Below are 17,747 nucleotides of genomic sequence, written 5' to 3'. Positions count from 1 at the left end.
CTCCTTATCACAACAATACACCCACAACAAAAACACACTGATCACCATAATCACCCGTTCTCCTGAAAAGGACAAAAGCTGATCTCACAGCCGTAAATACTCCCAAACAAACTGCACCAGAGGACAGAGTGCTGTCCTCTGAAGATAACAGCCTCAGAGACTTGTGAAACGTTATGAAGAACAACCTTCAGAACACAGCCAAAGAGCCCGAAAAATCCACAATAACCATGAAAAGCATAGTAACTTGCCCAGGAGCCCAGTATAAGGCAGAAGTGGGTGATCTGAGGTTAAAAATAGCAAATCATTCTTGTGAACTCCAGTATGCTGCTGCAGTACCAGGTTGGAGAAGGCAAACTGCTGCAAAGGAAGGACTTGGGACTTGAATCCAGAAGGATGAGGCACATCTTTGCCAACTGGGGAAAAAAACTTACATCTGTTTAGGTATAGGTTCACTTGTGATGCTCAGAGAAGCACAGACACTATTAAAACATCTTGCATACCCCTCTTCCAACAAAAATTGGGCAAAACACACAACACACACAAACATTATGGTGTCTAACACACATAGTTCCCTCACTTCCTGTCATTGCTTCTAGACTAACCTTCACAACATTTTAATACAGTGGACCCTCTACTTACGGAATTAATCCGTATTGGAATGGTGGCTGCAGGTCAAAGTCTGTAGGTCGAATCTCCATTGACCTATAATGCATTGAAAACCGATTAATCCGTAACCAGCCGTTTTTGTTCCATTTTTGTTGCATTTTGGTTTTTTCCTGGTCTGTAGGTCGATTCTCTGGTTGCAAGTCGAATCTAAATTTTATGGCCAGAGAAGTCTGTAACTCGAAAAGTCTGTAAGTTGAGCCGTCTGTAAGTTGAGGGTCCACTGTACTGTAAGCCACCTTGGATCGTTTTTTAGGAGAAAGACAGCATATGAATGAATGAATATTGCTTCCATTAATCCTCAAGGGATGCTCCTCCTTCTCAACTTTTATTATCTCTTTCAGGGTAAGTGGACATGCTTCATGATGAACTACTAGGTTGGAGCTACCTGCTCTCCCCCCAGGATTGCCTTAAAATTGTAAAGGAATTGTAAAGAAATTTGTAAACTAAAAATTTTAGAGGACAGATTAGAAACAAAAGTTAAAGGCGATAGAAATAGGGCTAGGAATCTAAACACAGTTTTTCAGTGACTTTCATATACAGACAAAGAGAACTATTACAATAACCATTGCAAAGAAGTAGAGGAGAACAACAAAAGGCAAACAAGAAAAGCTATCTTTCTGAAGACCAATAAATTAGGAGGAGATTTAAGCCTAGATTAGAAATGCTAAATAACCAATGGAGAGGCATACTATACTAGACCAGAGAAAGTAAAGATGTGGAAGGAGTGTACCGAGTATCTATACAGAAGAGATAAAAGGGTGACAGACTCTTTTGAAGAGCAATCCTATGATGAAGAACTTGCAATTCTAGAAACTGATTGAAAGCTGGAAATAACTCTGTATGATTTTTACAGAGTTATTTCCAGCACTATGGGAAGCCCACAACGAGGACTTGATAACAGTGTTGCTCTCTGTTAGGTGATATTTGGATGCATTCTGCCTTTGATCCTGTTAGACTAGACTCTTATGACTAACTAGCACAATTACTCTTCATCAATTTGCCTAACTCCGCCTTTGAATCTACTGAAATTAGTTGCCCTCAGGGTCTCTTGTAGTTTGGACTACCTATATGTACCATCTCAAATCCATTATCTTCCTGCATAGGGAGAGAAGGTAAATAGGATATATGTAGGGGAGCTATCTTGTATAGCATGAGCAAGACCATTGGCTTGATGGTCCTATAATGTGATCTGACATGACTGCACTTAAGGCCAACACAAAGGTAAATGAATATAGTACACTTCTGTGCTTTTCTTAGTCTCTCAATCTCAGATGGGCGCAGATGGAACTAGTTAAGTAAACACAAGAATAATAGTGAAGTCCCCTCACAGCTGCCTCCCTACAAATCTGTAGGGATCACAATAAAGCAGTGTTACCAATGCCCTGAGTGAAGACAGCCATCACATGAAACTCTGGGTGTTTGGGGGTGGGGTGGGGATCTGGGCAGAGGTGGTGAACAACACTACGGATCCCGGCTCTCTTTTCTGCGTAAGGCTGTCTTTTCTGCGTAAGGCTCTCTCTTCTGTTATAGAATACTGTATGTGAAAGAGGACTTCAGTTTTCATATTATCTCATTTCCTGTAATTAATGTGCAGCTGTTCATTAAGTATTCACATATTGTGGACTTTGTTTTTCAGCATGACTGAATTTGTTAGCATATATGCCATAAGCTAAAAATACTGGACGGAGGGGCGGTTAGCAGGTTCCGTCCCACCCCCCAAAAGTGGGCTCTGACCTTCTCTTGTGTATCCAAAAGCCTGGCATAAATTCTGCTCTGGAGAACAAGGCATGATTTACGCATCACCAGTTGAGATATAAACCTTTCCTCCTTATTTAGTAGTAACTAAGTACATGGTTTTTCCTGGGCTCAGAAAGATGATTGCAGAAATGAACACATTTACTTTAAAAACAAGTGATCTGCAAATGCATTTTAGATATGTTACTTTTTTATTTTTTAAGGAACCACTGAAGGATCCCAAGGATTCCTCCTAAAGATTTGAATTAATGGGTAAATGTTGCTTGTTACATCAGAAGAATGTTAGTATTTACTTTTTGAAGTGATATTCTTTCCTCGTTTTGTGCTCACCCCCAGTATTAGCACATGGGGAAACCACATATTCAGGGTAGCAGATTTTTATATTTGTCTTTTATTGTTGCTGCTCAGATCTTCTGAAGAAAAAAAAAATTTCTTCAGATAGCCTATTCTGTCACACACTCTTTCCAAAGATGTATTCACTTAAAAAAAAACTTTTTTGGAAACTGACCCTGTGTCCTGTAGCTTCCGGTTTCTGCTTGTATCCTGCAGAGGGGAAGGAAAAGCAAATTCATCAAATCCCGCTCAGAATCTGTGAGCTAGTTTAATAGGTTGAAGTTCAGCTGTGGTCTTTTGAAAAGCTGTGGGGCTTTTAAAAAAAAAAAGAAAAAGGGTCCTTGTTGGTTTTCTGCCTATACACTGTGCCTTCATAAGCAACTTAGCAGCTTTCTTTTTCCCTATTCAAGTCCAGCCATGTGTGCCTGGCGCTCTATTTTGCTGGGCTACAGCACATCTGCAGAGATTTCTTGTTTTCGGTCGGGGTGCCTATTCAGCAAAGCTGCAGACCAGGCAGCTATCTTTCGGCAGATTAGCCGGAGGAATTTCTCTTGCGGGATTCTGATTGTTCAGGGCTCTTGGTTTCTTTTGTGTGCGAAAGGCTGAAAAGTTGTGTTAGGACAAAGGCTGACAAAGTGTTTAATGAAAGCCGCATTTGGCATTAACAGACATTCCTCGATGTTCCCTCCTCCTCTTTGCTGTCACTCTTCTGCCAGTTAGCAAAAGGTGCCAAAATGTTTGGGGATATAGTGTGCTGAAAAATGCAGTGGTAGGTAGAAAGGTGATTTTTTTAATCCAGACTTTTCAAGCTCTTGTGTAAAAAAAAAATAGTACTATCATGTTACATTTATGATATATCAGAATTTAATTGTGTTGTATTTCCATTTGTGCATATGCATGCTGTATTTAACTTTCTGATTACAATCTTTACTGTATTCTTCAATTATTTTATTCATTCATTTATTTCATTCATTCATTCATTCATTCATTCATTCATTCAGAATCTGTGAGCTAGTTTAATTCATTTTTACACTGCTTTGCTCCTTAAAAAGGACCTAAGATGGCTTACATCGTTAAACAAAGTATTTAAAAACCATTTAGAGCTTTATAGGTTAAAATCAACACTTTGAATTGTGTCCTTAAATGGATTGGCAGCTAGTAGAGCTGCTGTAATAGGGGATTTATATGTTCTCTGTGACCAGCCCCAGTTAGCAATCTGGCTGCAGCATTTTGGAGTCATAGGTTGTATCATGTAAGGTTAAATGCTTCTGTTTTGTAGTTTATTTTTCAATGGTTGGACTTTAACAGGTACAGTCAGTAAGCCATGCTAGAAGAGTAGTGGATTTAAAGAGTTGAATTCTGCTTACAGAAATCTCCATGTAATGCAGGCTACGGGGAAACAATTTCCTCTGACCCAAGAGTAAACTGCCATATTTATGAGAAGTGGAAGAAGATGGCCCTAGTGTGTAAAATGAAAACATTTTTATTTGTAATGCCAAATTGATGATTAAATATCAGTACCACTTTTGCCTCTTCCATTACAGTGGACCCTCTACTTACGGAATTAATCCGTATTGGAATGGTGGCTGCAGGTCGAAAAGTCTGTAAGTTGAGTCTCCATTGACCTACAATGCATTGAAAATCGATTAATCCCGTAACCGGCCGTTTTTGTTCCATTTTTGTTCCATTTTGGTTTTTTTCTGGTCTGTAGGTCGATTCTCCGGCTGCAAGTCGAACCTAAATTTTGCTACCAGAGAAGTCTGTAACTCGAAAAGTCTGTAAGTCGAGGGTCCACTGTACTTGAAATTAGGCTTTCAAAACCTGAAAATCATGTTTATGTGTATGGGAGCAAAACAGCTTACATATCAGCACTCATTCCTAGCTTAATGTTTTTGTATTTAAAGCAGGATAGTGAATGCTTCCTTTTATAGTTGAGGTCTGTAGGCAGGCTGAGTTAACCTTGGCACCAGAGGCAGAAACATCCCAAGAATGATACAGATGTCCCATTGGTAGAACTTTCTTTGTAGGGAGCTACGCCTGGTGCTGAAGCTCTTGCCCTTTGGTACCAAGTAAAAACCTTTAGAACAACAACAATTGGACATCTTTTATCTGCTGGTAATATTAACAGCATTGTGATGACTCATCTTTTTTCACTATTTTCATTGCTTCTTTTTACAGTAGAGTCTCTACTTAACAACTTAATCCGTATTGGAAGGTGGTTCTCAAGTGGAAAAGTTCTTATGTAGAATCTGCATTTCCCATAGGAATGCATTGAAAACCATTTAATCTGTATCTGCTCTTTTCCGTCCATAGAAACTAATGGGAAGCTGCTATTCCGCCTTCTACCACTAGAGGGGGATTTTTTTTCTCTTTTTTTCCCTTAGGTCAGGGAACAGTGTTAAAAGAACTTCTGACAAAGCTAATTTTGAAGCAATGGACTGAAAACCAATTAATCTGTTCTGGCTGTTTTTTTGTTATGTAGAGGTGCGTTCGTACATTGAAGCATTAGTTCCCATAGGAACTAATGCAAAGCTGGTTAATACGTACTCTACCACTAGGGGGAGAACTTTTTTTTAACCTAAGATGACCTAAGGTTAAAAAAAGAGCAGGAAAGTTTTTTTTTCCTGTTCTTGTCTTGGATTTTTGTTCTCAAGTAGAAGCAAAATTTAGCAAATGGAGCTGTTCTTAAGTGGAATTGTTCTTAAGTAGGGACGTTCTTAAGTAGAGACCCCACTGTAGTCTCATTATGTCATTAGATACTTTTTCTTCCCTTGTCTTAGAATGATGAGCTCCTCTGATCTGTCATCAGGGAATATAAATTCAGATTTATGAAGAAGTTATAGAAACAAGCAAACAAACACACATTCAATGTATTATCGAAAGCTTTCAAAGCCAGGATCCATTGTTGTAGGTTTTTCGGGCTCTTTGGCCGTGTTCTGGACGTTTTTTTCCTTCCTAACATTTCGCCAGTCTCTGTGCCCGGCATCATCAGAGGACAGGGGTTCAGAGCACAGACAAGAGTTCTAACTCCTGTCCTCTGAAGATGCCCATGGCCACAGAGACTGGTGAAACGTTAGGAAGAAAAACCTCCAGAACAAGGCCAAACAGCCTGAAAAACCTACAACAACCAAACGCACATTCCTTTTTAAATTGAGTATGCAAATGTTTTCCATTTCTTAAGAATCTTAACACTTAATGAAGTCATTTGGAACTCTGAGACGTAATGGAATGGCAAGACTTAAAAAGGCATCTGCTATTCTTACATAAGTGTGTCTGACTCTGTGTTCGTGTGTGCATTCCTTTTGAGAAATAATTGACTGCAGGGCTCGTGTGTCACCTGCCCTTTTCCCTCTTCATCTCTGTGTGACGAGCTCGGGCTTGACTTTGTGGTTTGTTAGCAGGTGTTGAGGAAGGGATTCTTTGCTACCCTAATCTGGACAAATTGCATTTTTGTTTTGCCTTTTTTTCCTCTTGGGATATATAGACTTACTTTCGAAAGTGCTTTAATTTTTTTAATCCACAGTTTGATGTCTTTCGTTACATTGAACCTCTTCACATTTATCTTAGGGCTTCATGTTTGTGGCCTAAAGACAAATCCTGGTTGCTTGGAAGTAGCCTGAGTAGAGCAGGCAAGGTCTGCAGGTGTTCATTTCCCCCTGCTCCTTGTCATGAAGTTATTTGAAGCTATAGATCAGCCTGTTTGGGTAGACAAAACGCACACACAGATAACACGTCACGTGCACACATTAGTATGTGCAGGGAAGCAGAGCTCATCATGCACATGTGTGTATATGCAAACATGCGCACATAGCCTACCCCTGTACACACATCTCAGTGTGCTCTTATCTCCCAGTAATCTCCACTGGCATCTTAAAACTACTCTCTTTAGAACCCAGGGCACTCGCTGATGGGTTGCAGGAGAAAAGTGGCTAAGGAGCCTCTTGGCTTTACGGGTCACAGAAAAAGCAGCAAAGACTAGCTGGTTTCATACCTTTTGTTATAAGCTCGACTTCTAAGATCAACTTCTGGAAATGTCTTAGGGAGTATGACTGATTTGTGCAGCAAAGTGAAAAATACTTTAAAAAAATCAATGTTATTTGTGTTCCCTTTGAAACATTTTAAAAATTAGTATTGGAGATGGTGATTTTTAAAGTAATGCAAAAAATGCTTGTTTCTACGCTTGATAAAATTTAAGTTGAAGGCTGAAATATGAAGTAAAAAAATTAAGAGTACTGTACAGGGGAAATTGTGCTTATGTGGTCTGCTAAAGCATATTTCTGTAATTTACTTTTGTATCACATTCTGATGGATCGAGATATTGGCATTCCCTTAGTTGATAAGGCTGTGTTGATATCTATTTTAATTGCTTATTCTGTAGCTTTTCAGCTGGTTTGTTTTTCTGTTCTTTTTCAATAGAACTGTGATATTCTGATTCTGCAAAAACTACAGAAAGCCCTGTATAACCTTAGGAAAGTTTACATGGAAAGAGTAAAGTTGGAAATAAACAAAAAGAGTTTGAATGGCAAACATTGGTGGGATTAAAAATCTATTCTTGGTGATACAGAAATCTACCTTTTGCTGCGCTTGTTTTAATTTATTAACCTATGAGAGAAAATAATTTCACATGCAAGTTTTAATAGGTAGCAAAAGAAGTAAAAGTGATTTTGATGTATCCTATAACTACTTAGTGAGGGTAAGCCTATAAGGCTACAGTATACTATTAATTTCATAGATAGTGGTCCGCATCCTAAAAATCTTAAAATTTATAGGTGAAGTTCTTTACTATTGGAGTGAAGCCTATCTTAATGTTTATTTGAATCATGTAATTAAATTGTTTTCTCTTAACTTTGGATGCTTTCAACAAATTAGTGAAAATAACTGAAAAGCAGGCTCTGGTTAATCATCAGGATTAACCAGATCACTCTTTTGATACTTTCAGTGTGTCATATACTCTGTATGTATTCTTATCACTACAGATGGTTTCTGAGAAGTATATCTTGAACCTGCTCCCTTTTTTCCTTAGGGAAAAAGGTGTCATTAGAATGAAATAGCAATGGCAGGACCAGTTAATTGTGAGACAAAAAGTCAACAGGTCAAACGGCTTACATGCAAGAGTTCATAAGGAAATGAAATGAAAAATAATTCATATTCTAGCAAAGTTATGCAACCTATCACTGAAAATTAGCCTGTTTAATGGAGCCTGGAAGGTTATCAGTTCTAAAAGAGGATCTTCAGGGACCCTTGAAGTTACAGAACTGCTAATACTTGATCTGGGTAATGGTGGAACATACGATTCAAGCTAGAGTAGTTAAGAACATACAAAAAAGTCTTTCTGAGAAAGAATGAAGATTGCTTACATCCTATTCTATTAACTGCTTGGAGTTCCTCAAGAGCTCCACTGAGATTAGTAATTGAGGATTGGTGATCTGCTTTCAAGTAATTTTGACATAGTCCTTCATTAAAGGCTGCTGCATGATCTTAATGGCCTGGCATACAGTATGATGAAGGGGGACTGTACTGAGATTGGCACTGTCGGTTTGATAAACTCTCTGGAGGGTAGGAATAGATAATACAGTACCAAATGTATGTGCCTGATGAAGATGGCTACAGGTTATGAAAGATGATGCCACATAAAGGCCAGAATCCTGTGATTAGTTATGACAGCAGAAGTGCAATGGCATAAACTGCAGCAGGAAATTGTTCCTGGTTAGTAGGTTGTTGCTTGCGTTCCTCATTGTATGACATGGTATACAAGTGGCATCTCTTTAACTAGGGGGCAATTTGCTCTTGTGATTTATTCCTTTGCATTTTCATTGGCATAACTAATAAGAGTCTGGCCAATATCTGTTATCAGCCACACATGAATTCCAGCCACTGACTACAGTGATTTCTTAACTTCCGAAAGTTATGCTGTTTGTGTTATGTCAGCGTAACAAGGATTTGGACATTGCCTCAGTATTACATCTGTATAAAATAATGGAAATAGTCTTTCCCACACGTCCTTTTAAGAACAACTGATCTCATAAAAATATTCTGTGGGGTGAACTTGCACTCATTTTATAAATGTCTTTAAAAACATACATAGTATTGAAGTGGATTATATAGTAATTCTGACTGCCAAATTTTGCTGAGTGCCATGACTTTTCCTGCACTGATCCTGCTATTTCTTACTTTTTAACAGAAACTTGAGCCACAACAAGTTGTCAGAGATTGATCCTTCTGCCTTTGCAAAGCTGCCAAACCTGCAGGAAGTGTAAGTATTTCTCTCTCAAAAGGACTATAAGCTCATTTCCCCTTTGTCTTCATTTCCCTGTGTACAGTGGTGCCTCGCTTAGCGATGTTAATTCATTCTGAAAAAATCGCTGCTAAACGAGAACATCGCTAAGCGAAATAAAAAGCCCATAGAAACGCATTAAAACGTGATTAATGCGTTCCTATGAGCTTAAACTCACCTTTAAGCGAAGATCCTCCATAGCGCCGCCATTTCTGGTGCCTTTAAAGCGAGGAATCCGTCCCAGAAAACTGGGTGGCCATTTTGTTTACCCTGCGGTCATTTTGAAACCGCCAATCAGCTGTGCGAAAATGGGGGCTTTGCGATGATTGCTTCCCTGCGATCATCGCAAAGCGAAAATACCCCATAGGGACCATCGTGAAACGATCGCTTTTGCGATTACAAAAAATGTGTCGCAAAGCAATTTCATCGCTATACGGAGTGATCGCTATGTGAGGCACCACTGTATTCCTTTTCATTCTAGCAGGAGTGGCAGTAGGAAAATGTATATAGTTACCCATGGCATGTTCCCCTTGTACTGCTAACTGACATCAGCAGATTATATTGGAGCCACTGTTATTCTTTCATATGATACTTGCATGCTTTACTTTTTCTTTTCTTTTCTTTTTTTAAATTAAGCAGTCAATTAGTAGAACACAGCCTCTCAATTAGACTAGTATTGGAAATCATTGGTGTTTGATGTTCCTGTCTCTCTCTCTCTCTCTCTCTCTCTCTCTCTCTCTCTCTCTGCTCTCTGCTTCTGTATTTCATAGTCAGAATTAGTTCTAGGCGAGTTCAGGTAGCCATATCTTACTGTGTGGATATTGCTGTGCGCTAGCAAGGAAGAACTGACTCGATGGTGACATCAGGTGCTAGGCAACCCAGAATCTCTCGGGAAATAATGGTGTAGTGTTCTGTCCTGTTATGTTGTGTGCTGTTAGAACTGATTATAGTGACCCTAACAGGGCTTTCAAAATGAATGAGTTATTTAAGGAGTGGTTATACTGTCTTTGTTAACCCCCCCCCATGTGTTTCTATGGCCAGACAGGAATTTGAACTCTGCCTGTTGCTCTATCTACTTCACTCCACTGGGTATCTTGTTGAGTGACCTGAAGTACAAAAGATTTTGTTCTCTTAAGGTCTGTGTTATAGTCCAAGAAGACAAGGTTGAAATTTGGGTCTTAGTCATTTTAGGAGAGAGGTGGCTGACACTGGTTGTGGTGATGAAAACTACATTTCATTACATTTCTCTTATTGTTTAGTTGTGTTTATATAGAAGGTTATTCTGTGAAGAAGCAAATTATTCTGTTACGGTAATTCATCCCACATTGCTAGTGTTAAATCATTTTGTTCTAATCCCTTGGCTTCACATTTTGAAGACTCTTTATTGTGGGGCAGTGATGGCAATGAGGACTGTCAGAATTAATCATAGTTCCATAATCAGATCTAACAACAAATTATGGTTGCTTGAGAGAGAATGTTAATATTTCAATTTGCTTATTGCAGCTGTCCCATGGAAGAGAAAGGAATAGAGAGCCCACTACTCCAGTGCTTATAATTATATAGGGAATACCTTTATCAGGGTGTAACATTAGACAGTGGACAGATGCAAAGTTCTTTATAGTTTGAACAGTTTGGATTAAACACCTTGAGTTATATTGGAAATAGTTGAGAACCAGTACAATTGCTTTAAAATCTCTGAATACAGAGCTTGTCCAAGCTGTATCTGTCTGGAAGAGACCATAGGTGATGCATTGTGTGGAAGCTGCTTAGGATTCCAAAGATAGGACCACTATACTGTACTTAATAGTAGTCCAAAACTGAAGTGGTGATTTAGGTGGGACTTTTCTCTCCAATCCCAGTAAATCTCATCCTAAATTATATTTTGTCCTGAAAGTGGTTAGAGCCCTGAAGGTCTTACTGCTTCCTTGCCTTGAACAGGGGGAGCTTAAGCAATTCTGGCACACGTTTGGCTGCTTTGATCTTTTTTTTAATGACAGTATAAACTCTGAGAGGCTAAGTACACTGCCATTGCTTTCCTCTCTCTTCTCCTCTGCCCTTTCGTTCTCACAGGATGTTCAACAATTGTCTTCAGCTTAATATTGCTTCTGGAGGCTACTGAGCATTTTGAATGGTCAGTGGATGATTTTGGATTTTTTTTCCCCGCTTCAATTTCCAAACTTTTTCCCTGTGTTACTAGGGATTCCTAGAAGGAACACCAACCAGAATTTCTACAGAGAGCAGTCAGATATCCTTGCTTGTTTTTGAGGGAAGCTCCAGATCAGCTTACCTAACATAACACTAACAGCATGTCTCTCTCAAAATTTATTTATTTATTTATTTATTTATTTATTTAAAATATTTTTACACCACCTTTCTCCTTGAAAAGGACCCAAGGTAGCTACTTATTTAAAGTAGAAAGTTGAAAACAAGGAATATACAACTGTGGTTAACGTCATTAAAAGATTATTTAAAACTACAATGAATGAGGAGGCATCTTACTTCATTAACAGGCAATATTAAGGTAAAGATTAAGAAGTATACAAAAAAATTAAAAAAAAGTCACTCTGAAAAATGGAAAACACAAAAAAGGCAACACAAGTACTGTAGTACTAAAAATCCAGTCAGAGCAGTAATGCATAACTGTGTGTCTAAAATTCACATGCAGGTAGTTGGTTACTGAAGGAAGGCTTGCCTGAAAAGAAAGGTCTTTGCCTGCTTGTAATAGCAATTATTGACCTTCTATTAGGATAGCCATTAATTGAAAACAGCTTGAGGACACATAGCAACAATTTAAAGAGCTGATGTGGTGAAGTGGAAGGAGTTTCCGGCTAGGAGTCCGGAGACTTGCGTTTAAATCTATGCTTGGTCATGGAAACTCAGTCAGGAGGGTGGCAATGGTACAACCACTCCTTAAATACCCTGCAGACCTTGAAAACCTGGGTAAGTGACTAAGATGGCACATAAACAAACAAAAAACAGAGGATGTATCATTAGTCTTGGTTTCTAGTGCGAAAAGGAAGTGTAAGGAAAGAGCTCCCTACATCCAAATATTTAGAAAATGTAGGGAAAAAGCTCCCTACCTCAAAATATTTGTTGAGTTTGAGATTTTTTTGGCTGATATTTAAAGTATTAGGGGCCAATGTCTTCCTAAGTCATTATAGGGAATTTTGATTACTGATTAGATTAAATGGACAAGATGGCCCAAGTAGAGTTCCTGTAGAATTGTACAAGGAAGCATTCAAAGAAGCACTCCAGTACCATGATGCTGTTCAAAATGTGTAGTTCTGGCCTATGTTCTTCAAGGGTAGTGATATTTTGCTTTTATTTTTAAGAGAAATTGGTTGTAAATTGGACAAAGTTGCCTTCCCGAACAGCCCCCTTTAGAAATAAAAATAAAATCAAATCTAAGTGCCTTTCAGTGAATCCTCGAGAGAACTGTGCTATTTTTGAGCAGGATCCATTTCAACATGACATTAGCCTGGCAACTGGGCTGTAAATATTTTATACTGAGTGGCATTTCCACCTCCCCTTCTTACCACACAGAGTAGCTTTATTAAAGGGGGTAGAAAGAGTACTTCCACCATTGTTGTTACAAAAACTGGCCACCTATGATTTTTTTTTTTTTTTGCGGTGGGAAGCTCCTGACCAGATGCTGTAGCAACTTACTCAGCATAATAGTAACAGCAAATCTTTGGCAAAATAAAATAACAATCAAAAGTAACAAGAGTTTTTTGTGCTGATGTAGTTTTGAATCTCCTGGCTTTCAGGGTGATATGGGAGAAGATTAAAAGGTAAAGATAAAGGTTCCCCTTGACAATTAGTCCAGTCATGTCCGACTCTATGGAGAAGGTTAAATTCTGATAATTTAACATGAGGGCTGCAAACCTAAATGCTGCAGAGCAGACCCCTTAGCTCATTTGGAGTTCCTATTCCCCTAGCTGGCAGATCATCATACATGAAGGCATTCTTTACAACTGGAAGCCCTGTGGATTTTCTGATGTTCCTATGAAGCCCCTTGGTAAATGAAATTCTTAGCCCATTTTGGCTGCAGACACATCCCTTTGTGTGTTCATGAAGCTTTTCTCATTGACCAAAAAGGAAAGACTTTGAAAACAAGAAGATGGTGTGCACAAAGTATAATTCTTACACTCCTGCAAGGTAGCTGAGCTGACAGAAATGACACCTTCATAATATTCTTCAAGCAGTTACTGAAAAGTTGTTCAGTGTTACGTCGCTTTGGCATAAATCCAGTTGTGAGTAGACCCACTGACTCGGGATTTACATGTTGACTGACCATTCAGCCATTACTTTAGTGAGCCCATTCCAGTTGGGACTAATTATAGGATTGAAGTCTTGACATTTTCTTCCAGATTTTGAAAGACGAAGGTAGTGGTTCTTGAAGTAATTCCCTTGACTGGGATATTTTGTTAAAATTATTTGGATGAACAAGCCCAGGATGACCTCTTCATCAGAATTTTAGAAGACTGGGGTTTTGCCAGCTGACTAGGATGTAACTTGTCTTTCTTTTTGAAATCAGAGTTATATCTGGACTCCTCATGTTCATTTCTGAAAAAGTTGATTACACTCAGAAATTGTCTACGTACTTTTTATAGTGAAATGCTTGATGCTGCTAATTGGTTGTCATAAATAGGAATAACACCAGAAAATTGTAAAGTTACGCACCAATTGCTTTTTAGAAATAGGCAGATAGACTGATAGATAATTAGCTGATCTGGTATAAGTGGCATTTAAAATAATGTAAACAAATGAGGGGAAAACAGAATGGAATTTTGTTTTTATAACTCATTCACTTTCCTTTGAGCTGTTACAAAGCTCTTCTCCCTTGAACTTTCTAGACATGTGAGCCATGAACAGAAATAGATTAGCTTTAAAATTTCGCTGGTCAGAAACATGTAAATAAATGGCATCTAATTATGTATTTCCTTCTTAAAATTAGAAGCACTATCACAGTCTCAGAGAGGAAGTAACAATCTCGCTTTTGATTCCTCTCATTTAATTGCTGCAAGGAGGGTGAAGGCTGGGCGAGAAGGCCAGGAAATTAGGCAGGTTTTTTAAACTGCCAGACAAGCAACTGTTATTATGGTAATTAATTGACTAATTCAACATACAAACAAGGGCTCTTTAAACCAAGAAAAGAGCATGTTATGTGACCCAGATCAATTTTCAGCTAGTGCCAGAATTTAGACATTGTGCAACGTGAGAAGAGTGGTCCTGTGTCTGATAGTAGAGCAGTGGAATGGGAAGTTGTAAAGCGTCTGTATTTAGCAGACTTTTCTGTGGGGGAAAAATTCATGTTAAAATGACTGCGAATTCACTGGACACTTTTTAAAAAAAGTAATCTTAGTTTGGCTTTGCTTAAATATAAATAATTCCACAGTATTCTTTTTGTGTGGAAATAAAATGTTTACAGGTGTGTTTGGCCCATTTGCAGTGGGCCAAAATTCCTGAACAAAACTGCATTAGATGAATTGTTATACACCACTCTTTTGACTGTGTTTTTGAGTATTGCCTGTGTTTCCCATTTCTAGGAGGGGCATTTTGTTTGCTCCTTTTAAATATTTCTGCACTTCATATTTTCAGCTTTAAATATTGCCTTTTAATGATGTATGCCCCTTTTGTATACTCATTGTTTTGTTCTTAAATATTGTTTTTAAATGCTGTAAGCTGCCTTAGGGCCTTTTCTAAGGAGCAAGGCAAGGTTAAAATATTTTAAATAAATAAAATAAATGGGAGCAATGAAATAAGATGCAGCCCCTCCATCTGAAGTTTAGTTTTGATAATGTTTGAACTCAGCATTTGGGCTTGTCTCTCTCCTGATGAACCAGAGCACAGTGGCCTTGGGTATTTTTTGTTGGGTCAGTTCTCAGATTTGCTGAAGGAGAGACAAGCCAGGCACTGTGGTAAACCAGCCATGATTAGGGGACCCATGCTTTGCTTCACTGCACTGGTTTGCGGTGAGAGTGATTGGGCAGTGTATCCAGTACACTGCTCTAAGACGAGAGAACCCTGACATATTGTGATGTGCAAGCTCAGCCATAGCCTCAGACTTCTTTTATTTTAAGACGTGGCCTGATGGGTGTTCAGTTGCAGCCTTCGTTTCCTAGGAGCAATATTTCTGTTCCTTTTTCTGAGGCAGTGAAGCTGCTGCAAGCTTTGTCAGGGTGCTCTGCTCCAAAGTTAAATGCCAGAGGTTACATCTATCATGAAGGTTGTCAGTACAGGGATTAAAATGGCAGAAATTATCACAATGTGATGTGTAATTCTGGTAGCCACAGTGCAGCTTAAATTTGACCAGATGCTAATCAGAAGTGTTGAGTTCTCTTAAGGACAGTGGCTAGAATCCAGTAGTAAACCTCAACTTGAATTAGTGGAGCCTACAGAGGAGCTGACTCGCCAAATCCCCACTGATTCAATGGGCCTACTCTGGTTGCAACTTACTAGTGGATTTTAACTCCTGAATAACAAATATGAAAGACAGAATCTCATTGTGGAATTGCCTAGCACAAGTGTAGTTGCTCCAGTGGTTTTGCCCACCTTAGACAGTTTGTCCTTTGTGTTCCCAGTTATACAACAGTTGTGAACTGGGTGTGTGGCCAGTTGCTTGAAGGATAGCTCCATCGAGATGGGGGGCAGAATCACTACGCAATTGATTGTCTTTGAACACTTGAGTTTTTAGAACCATATTTTGTCCAAGTGTGTATCACTAATATTTGGTTGTCTACGCGGTAGACTTCGTCTGCTGTGCACCAAAAAAAAGATACTAAAAAAAACCACTGAGAGACCTGTAACCTGTATATATTTTGCAGAAATAGCATCCTTACATTTTTCTGCATTCAGCAATTTATTCCCCCAAAATTGCACCACTTTGGGACCTTTACACTCAGTGTCTTTAAGTCCTACCTGTTGAAGCAGGAGCTTCAGCCTCTCCTCCTTGAAACCAATAGGGCTTTTAAAAAGAGGTATGGTAGATATGGTAGCCAGTTATGAGCCGTTTCAACATGAAAGCTCTGGTTGTCAGGATGCTGAAGTCGAAGATCAAATGGTGTATTTGTACAGTGCTGTCAGATATATTGTACACACCCTGTCAGCTCAAAAACTTTGTGCTTGAAGTACAGGCAGGTCATGTTGCTGATACCAGCTTTTGCAAAATGCTGCTGGATTTCCATTTTGGCAGTTAGGGCTTGCCTTCCCTGTTGTGCTCAAGATTGGTTTCAAGGGCCAGGTTATCATTTGGTAAATGAAATTATCGTTTGGCAAATATGGTGTGCTAATAAATTCATGAAGCTGGGATAAAATCTTGCCAGATTGTTTTTAATGCTGTTTATGCCAGTTCTTGACCATGCAGATACACAGTCTCGCTGTTAGACGCACAAGTGGGATGTCAGCAGTGCTCAGCGTGTCAAAAAGAAAAAGAAAAAAATAAGGTGGTGTGCCTGGGACTGGACCAGGTGCCGTGCTTGGAACTTTCTGGGAGCTGAATGTGTGTCATGATCTTGGCCACCCTTCATGGGAAGCTGGCATACGCTGCTGTTCCATAAATATGTGTTAGCAATAACTAAAGTAGGCATGGAATGTGCAGCTGGGTTTCTGTTACAAGTGTTCTTGGCAGAGTCTTGGCTGGAAGTCACAAAGATACAGGAAGTGCTCAACGGAGATCTGTCTTTAAATAATCAGACTTCTAGGTAACCCAGGTTGTTAATGATGTGCTTTCTCCTTAAGACAAAGTAATTACCTGAGGCTTCGCCAATTTATGTTCATTCTCTCTCTTTTTTTTTCTCTCTCTCTTTCTTAACTGATTCATTTTTAAAATTATATTTTGTTTCTTCCAGACAACTGAATAACAATGAACTGACGACCATTCCTTCACTGGGAGCTGCTTCAGCTCAGATCATTTCCCTGTACCTGTAAGTTTAAGTTTCAGTAAACGTGTCTGTATGTTTCTAATTTAAGGAATCTGTCTAATCCATATGTACGTTATTGTGGCTTGTCTGGAGTCAGTAATATATTCAGCTCCTCAGGCAAGCTGGAACTTACTAGAAAGGTTTTGAAAGGAGAAGTTTGCCTTTCCCCTCAGAGTTTTTCTTATCTGCAGGACCGTTCAAGGCACTTTCTCTTTAGTTCTTCTGAAATTGCCTCAGAGCCAAATACTCTAAGGATGACCTCAGAATCGAAGTATGATAGATTTTTAGTTCGTAACTTGGTCATTATGTCAGTTAAATTTGGTTGCCATCCATGATCCAAAGCAGTGGTTCTTAACCTTGGGTTAGTCAGGTGTTTTTGAACTGCAGTTCCCAGAAACCCCAGCCAGCAAAGCTGGTGGTGAAGGCTTCTGGGAGTTGCAGTTCAAAAACACCTGAGTAACCCAAGGTTAAGAACCACTAATCCAAAGAACCAATGAAGGCATATAGTTAGACTGCCCAGCTATAAGCAAGGTATCTAAGGTGGTTTTGGGCCTTGCTTCTCTGAGTAAATATAGCTTTTTTCTTTTTTTTCCCAATGGCAGTATGCTTCTCCCAGGTTCAGAGACAAGATCACTTGTAGTTTTCACTTCCTTGGTAACAGGAGAGGCATGAAGTTGATTCTGGATGGGAAAAGCATGCTGCACTTAGGCCTGATCCAAGAGGGCTGGCCTGACCCAACAGAGCTGTGCTGCTTAAAGGATACAATTATGTGAACTTACCCCAGTTCCTAAATATTG

The 17,747-nt window shown here is 39.1% G+C and overlaps 1 protein-coding gene across 1 annotated transcript in view; it reads left to right on the top strand.

Moving 5' to 3' along the window:
• The window catches only part of LRIG1 (leucine rich repeats and immunoglobulin like domains 1), a 149,765-nt gene that overhangs the window by 50,083 nt on the left and 81,935 nt on the right, over positions 1 to 17,747 (top strand). The window contains exons 2-3 of the mRNA XM_072989406.2: positions 8,936 to 9,007; positions 16,879 to 16,953. Coding sequence (XP_072845507.2) covers positions 8,936 to 9,007; positions 16,879 to 16,953 — 147 coding nt within the window. The remainder of the gene's footprint in view (positions 1 to 8,935; positions 9,008 to 16,878; positions 16,954 to 17,747) is intronic.

The sequence above is a fragment of the Pogona vitticeps genome, chromosome 2, assembly GCF_051106095.1.
Source record: "Pogona vitticeps strain Pit_001003342236 chromosome 2, PviZW2.1, whole genome shotgun sequence".
Lineage (NCBI taxonomy): Eukaryota > Metazoa > Chordata > Lepidosauria > Squamata > Agamidae > Pogona > Pogona vitticeps.
This window is presented reverse-complemented; position numbering and strand designations above follow the sequence as displayed.